The following is a 6,620-nucleotide window of genomic DNA, read 5'->3' on the forward strand; positions in this document are numbered from 1 at the left end:
AGAATTAGAAATTATAAAAATCTTAGATAAAATTGCTCAGCTTTAAAGTTTATTTAATTTTAATAAAATATATTTGAAGTGACTTAAAAATTGCATTAGAAAAGTAGTATATGTTTTGACTAGAATATTAGCTAAAACTCTCAAATCTCCAACAATTATTGAGCCATTAATGTCACGCAATGAACCTGTACAATGACCCAACACTAACAGTGCATCTACACATATGCATGCATGGCCATGATTTATAATATATACGATCCAATTATTTGGAAGTCAAATCTGGTGCATTTATTATTTTCCTGTCTGCTTACAGATGAAAATGTACATAGAAGCAGACAGAATCATGCATGAGGCAGAGTTCCAAAACAGGTTGCTTAATCATTATACATCTTCACAAAATCAAGATTAAAGTAATATGACCATTTATTAATCCCTGACTTTGACTCTTGATATTCTATTTAAATTCAATGTACAAATTAAAATAACAATTCATTGTGAATTGAAGTCAATATCCTAATAAATGTTTTACAAAAAAAAAGTATTAGATTCCCATCGTCTTACATAACCTGCACCACAGTGAATATTGTTGTACAGTAAACAGTAACAATGGCCAAGCAACATTGGCTAGCTTTCATTTCTCTGTCTTTCATTCTTCTTCCATGTCTATGCATGGCTACTCATGAAAATGATGATGATGATACAAAAACGTACATCGTCTACATGGGATCACTTCCTCGGGGATTACCTGATTACTCTCCAACCTCCCATCACCTTAGAATTCTTCACGAAGTTCTTAATGATGACGTCAATGGCATTAATAATGACGCCACAAGTTCCCTGATCCGAAGCTACACGAAAAGCTTCAATGGGTTTGCTGCAAAACTCACCAGTGATCAGAGGGACAAGATAGCTGAGATGGACGAGGTGGTCTCCGTATTTGAAAGCAAACCACTTCGAATTCAGACGACAAGATCCTGGGACTTCATGGGATTCACCGAATCAGCAATAAAGCGAAACGCGACAGCTGAAAGTGATGTTATTGTGGGAATTATAGACAGTGGAATTTGGCCTGAATCTGAGAGTTTCAGTGATGAAGGTCTCAGCGATGTTCCTAAGAAATGGAGAGGGACTTGTGGTGGGAAGAACTTCACCTGCAACAAGAAGATCATCGGAGCTCGGTTCTATGATTATGCCCAAGGAAGACGTGATACTGCCAGAGACGAATTAGGCCATGGAACTCATACTGCCTCAATAGCAGCTGGAAACAAAGTTCATGGCGTCAACTTTTATGGAATGGCAAGTGGTAAGTCTACAAAAATATCATAAATTTCAAAATTTCACTGCGCAATATCTAATTACTTATCAACTATTCAAATATCAGACTCGTCGTTCACAACCTGAATAAAAATATATGCATTAAGGTGAAAAAATATTAAAAAAAATAATTCTAATAGCTTTTGATATCCTTTAGTTAACAATAATAGTACATAAATATTCATTAACTTTATAAAGAAATAAACCTTCCGTGATCCATTAAAATAGCCTTAAGTTTTAAAGATATTTAATTTTACGAATTGAAAAAGATTGACCTCTTTATTGAAGTTAATAAATATTCATATATCATTGTTAATTTAAGGATATCAGAAGTTTCTCGAAGGAAAAATTTTTAAGTATTTTTTCACCTTAACCCAAAATATATTGAGTTATACTGATGAACTAATTAGTTTAGCTCGTGTGAACCAACAGGTACAGCTAGAGGAGGGGTTCCATCAGCGAGAATTGCTACGTATGCAGTTTGTGATAAATTAGGGTTTTGTTTTGGGCATGATATATTGGCTGCATTTGATGACGCCATTTCTGATGGTGTTGACATCATTTCTCTGTCACTAGCACACCCAGAGCCACGTGAATTCTTCTATGATTCAATAGGCGTCGGATCTTTTCATGCAATGGCGAAAGGAATCCTCACCGTCCATTCTGCTGGCAATTTTGGTCCTCCCTCTGCCTCAGTTACAAGTGTCTCACCATGGATCCTAACTGTGGCAGCAAGTGGCACAGATCGTAGAATCATCGACAAACTTGTTCTTGGGAATGGACGCACACTGGTTGGCAACTCCATTAATCCTTTTAACTCAAATGGGTCCAAGTTTCCTATAGCTAAGATAAATGGTGATTCAGCTAAATGTTCCAAAGAAGATGGAAGACGTTGCTCTTGTTTTGACACAGACATGGTGAAAGGAAAGATTGTGTTGTGCAATGAAATATTACCTACAAAAACTACTGCTAAGTCGCAAGGCGTACTTGGCGTCATCACAGTTACTGATTCTCAAGAGGAATATTCACAGACAGTTTCACTACCTTCATTGGATATTTCCAAAGCTGCTTCTTTTATTGTTGGTTCATACATGAATTCAACCGAAGATCCAAAGGCTGAGATAAAGAGGAGTGAGATGATTCTAGATAAGAATGCTCCTAGAATAACTGATTTCTCTGCACGTGGGCCTAATCCCATTATAGCAGATATCTTAAAGCCAGATATAACTGCTCCTGGAGTTGAAATTTTGGCTGCATTTTCGCCTGTTGCATCTGTTTCAGGTTATGATCAAGACAAAAGATCTGTCAAGTACAACATTTTGACAGGAACGTCCATGTCTTGCCCTCATGTTACTGGAATATCTGCATACTTGAAGGCCCTTCATCCAGATTGGTCGCCTGCAGCTATCAAATCTGCCATTCTAACCACAGGAAAACCTATGAAGAAAGCTTATTCTGATGATGCTGTTGGTGAGTTTGAATATGGATCTGGGCATGTGAATCCAGTACAAGCTAGTGATCCTGGGTTGGTTTATGACATATCCAAGGATGATTATGTGGAAATGTTGTGCAATTTTGGCTATAATACCTCTCTGCTTCAGCAGGTTACCGGAGACAATAGTAGTAGTTGTCCCAGATGTTCTCACAGAGATTTAGTCAAAAATCTAAATTATCCTTTACTTGGAGTTAACGTTAAGCCTTCAACCTCATTCAAGATTCAGTTTAATCGAACTGTGACAAATGTTGGATTTGTGAACTCAACGTATAAGGCAAGGATTTTACAAAATTCTAAGGTAAATATTTCAGTGGAACCTGAGGTTCTGTCTTTCAAATCATTGAATGAGAAGAAGTCTTTTGTTGTGAACATTATTGGGAAGGGCATTGCAAATCAAACAGCAATTTCATCATCATTGATATGGTCAGATGGCAGCCACAATGTGAGAAGCCCAATTGTTGTGATGGCGTTTTGATGAATATAGTTTTGTAGAGTCTCTTCTAGTTGAGTTATTCAAGTTTTTTAGGACTTGAACCTTTGTATAACTGTAATTTGAAAAATAAAAGTGTAGTTGCTAATATGCTTGCCGTTCTGTTTATGTATACTTTAGATTTAATAAATTCTAAAAAATAAATTTTAAAAAACCAGTTTATAAAAGAAAACAATGAGGGGAATTAATTCTCTTGTGACATCACTTAAAATAATTATACAACAGATCGGACAAATTATTTGGCGTAAAAACAAGATTTTGTTCAAGACTGACAGTAAAAGGACTAAAAATAATAATTGAAGGCATATTAAGAGGGGAAGTTGAATTAAAGGATAGGACTTAGACTTGGAAATTGAGAAGAATGACAAATTTCAAATATAATAAATCAATTAATACTACACAAATTCTTGTAAGCAATTGCAACTTCTATTTAGAACTACAAAATTATTCTAGAAGATGATTTATGTAAAGGACTGGAAGGAGTAAAATTCAAATATGAAGAATCTTGAAGTTGTTGTCCAACAGAGGTTTAAGAGATTGACATAGTAGAGACTATATGGAACCCAAAACAAGTGGGTCAAAGGCTATATAGACTCCAAGAACGACAAGAAATTTTATCTACTATATGAGTATTGCATGACAAAATTGAGTTCTATCAAAAACTAGGAAACTATTAAATTAGATTAGTTATAAGAGGGAAATGTGCATCTAACCCACTTTGTTTGGTCTGCTGTGAACAAGTGGAAACAATAGAACATATGCTTCTTCTTTGTCATCGTGTCAAAAGTTGGTTTGGTTTGGAAGTCCTTTGTGTTTAATAATTCAAGAAGGTGATATTACTAGGATTGATAACTGGCTGCTCCCTCTTTTGACTTGCAAGGAGATGTCTGATGCTTCGAAAGCTTTGATTGCCTTTACTCTTTGGCAACTATGGAAGGCTAGGTGCTGTTTTGTGTTTAATAAAAAACTTATTGATCCTGGTGGAGTTATTCAACTTGCTAACAGCTATATGAATATTTTCTGGGCAGCAAATAACTGGTGCAATACTGATTTAAAGGCCTCTAGTGTGGATAATAGAGCTCAAGAAGCAGCTAATGCCATTTCCACCAATCATGTGGATACTTTTATTGCCTCTGATTTCTTATTCTTTGCTTTTTGTGATGGTGTCTTTATTTTTCATAATAAAGCTAGCCTTAGCTTTATTGTACGGGAGGCCTCTAGATGCTGTGTTCATAAAGTTACAAGATCTCTCCATATTGTTGTCTCGGCTTTCTGCAGTGAAGCTGAAGTTTTTTTTCAGTGTGTTCTTGCTGGTTTGTTTAAGGTACTGTTCTTATTTGATTGTCTCTCTTTGATTAAAACTGTGAAAGGTATTGCTCCATGTCCTGAATGGAAATGCTTGACCACTATGGATAATATTCTGAATCATGAGCAATCATTAAGCTCTTGTAGCTTCAAGTGGATCTCACAAAATTTAAACTGTGCTGTTGATTGGATCTCACATGCAGTTGGTACTGAGGTGTGCTCTTTGAATTGGGTTGCTCAACCCCCACCTCTTTTGGCTCGTCTCCTGGATAGTGACTTTCTAGAGCCTAGGATGTTCTCTTTTGACAGCACCTGAGTCTTTTATTTTGTTTGTTTGAATTTGTTTGTTTTGTGGTTGGATTCTCTTGTTTGTTTGATGATATCAGTATCTTGTTCTTGGCCAAAAAAAAAAAAGTTAATATGAGGAGTTTAGTTCCTTCGGAATGCCATTTTTTCAATAATGAAATTCACATCGCCAATTCTACAAATAAGCGATATTATTTATAGTTAAATTTATATAAAGTTAATTTAGTTTTAATATTAATTACTATATAATTAATTAATTAATTAATTACATAATTTGAAAATATTTCATCATTTGTAGTTGCTAACTTTCTCAGTGGCCATGTTGGCAAAAAAGAAAAAAAAAATTATCTCAGCGACTGCCAGTCGATATTAATTATAGGAAAATCAGTCCACCTTCCCTTGGAAATTAATGCATCATATATTGATTTATAATTTTTTCTTGAATTACAAGGAGAAAAGCCTTCGTGCATGAGTGGTGTTGGTCATTTTATGGATTCATTTTCTGAATTTAATGGCTACATTATTTTAAAACGAACAATTGCTAATAAATTCTTCTAATTTTGTCAAAGCATGTTACAAAGAGTAATAAAATTTACCATTTATTTATTACTCCGTCGTTCCCATATATATAATGAACATGCAATGTTCTTGACAGAACGAACATACAATGTTGCCATGCATTTACAACTCATAGAAAAATTTTCACTTGCAAAAATAAAATATGTTTATGTTTTTTTTTATATTTTTCAAGTTTTCATTAATATGAGAATTAAGCGGTTAATTAATATCTATTTATGGAAAAATTTAGGCAAATATTACTAATTATTATATAATTGTATAAATATATATTAAAAACCATAGTTTAAGAAAAACTTATAAATTTAGATATAAAAAAGATACGCCACACATTTTCTGATGGAATAGAGTACAAACGTAACAAATATCTTGAGAGACTCTTATGCATAAGCATAAACATAAAGGTTGCAAGTGCATAGGATAGAGAACTTCATATTAAGGAGAATCAAATTCAGGACCTGATGAGAAAAAATGTCAATGAGGGCCCAAAACAATAAATAGTTCAGTGACGTACAAGATGAGATTCAACAATTCAGTTGTTCATGCTGAGCTTTATATTGTTCTCAGCCCTCACTGTCATTTTTTCTCAATTGGCGGGCACTGAATGTGATTCTTCCTTTGTATTATAATACTCCAACAATTCAATATTATGAAGCATTTTTTAAATATCATATTAAAAAATAGGAAGCATTTTGGGTTTTTTTAAAACACAGTTAATAAGATTTTCCAAAAGATATTCTTAATTTGGGGTGTTGTTAATAATGGGCTAAAATATATAACTTCCCTCAACTTTGAATTAAATGCCGGTGCTACCCTATCATTTAAAATTTGATCTAAAACCTCCTTAACGTTTTACTTTTAGTTAGCTTTTGTCATATTAATGTCATTTATGAAGACAAATAAAGGATATAAATTAACTTTTCAATTTCTCCCGGAACCAACCACAAACCTATATATACATCCTTGTTTGTTTGAACCAAGACTGGTACGAAATATGGCATAAAGGAATGCTGAATTTATAAAATTTATAATATTTGTAAACCCAAAATGCTTTAAATCCAAAGTACAACATTTTATGGGGTCCATCTTTGGTAAGGTGCTCATCGGTTGCTAGCACCATTTCCAGATTCAAGA

General features: G+C 34.0%; 1 protein-coding gene across 1 annotated transcript; it reads left to right on the top strand.

Annotated features, from left to right (window-relative positions):
- Nucleotides 1-606: 606 nt before the first annotated feature.
- On the top strand, nt 607-3,284 carry LOC129302790 (subtilisin-like protease SBT4.3). Its single transcript, XM_054941671.1, has 2 exons — nt 607-1,303; nt 1,747-3,284. Exons 1-2 carry the CDS (start codon nt 607-609, stop codon nt 3,282-3,284), a joined length of 2,235 nt encoding a protein of 744 aa, XP_054797646.1.
- Nucleotides 3,285-6,620: the final 3,336 nt, after the last annotated feature.

The sequence above is a fragment of the Prosopis cineraria genome, unplaced genomic scaffold, assembly GCF_029017545.1.
Source record: "Prosopis cineraria cultivar Desert tree isolate PC_DT_omini unplaced genomic scaffold, ASM2901754v1 PC2, whole genome shotgun sequence".
NCBI classification, from domain to species: domain Eukaryota; kingdom Viridiplantae; phylum Streptophyta; class Magnoliopsida; order Fabales; family Fabaceae; genus Prosopis; species Prosopis cineraria.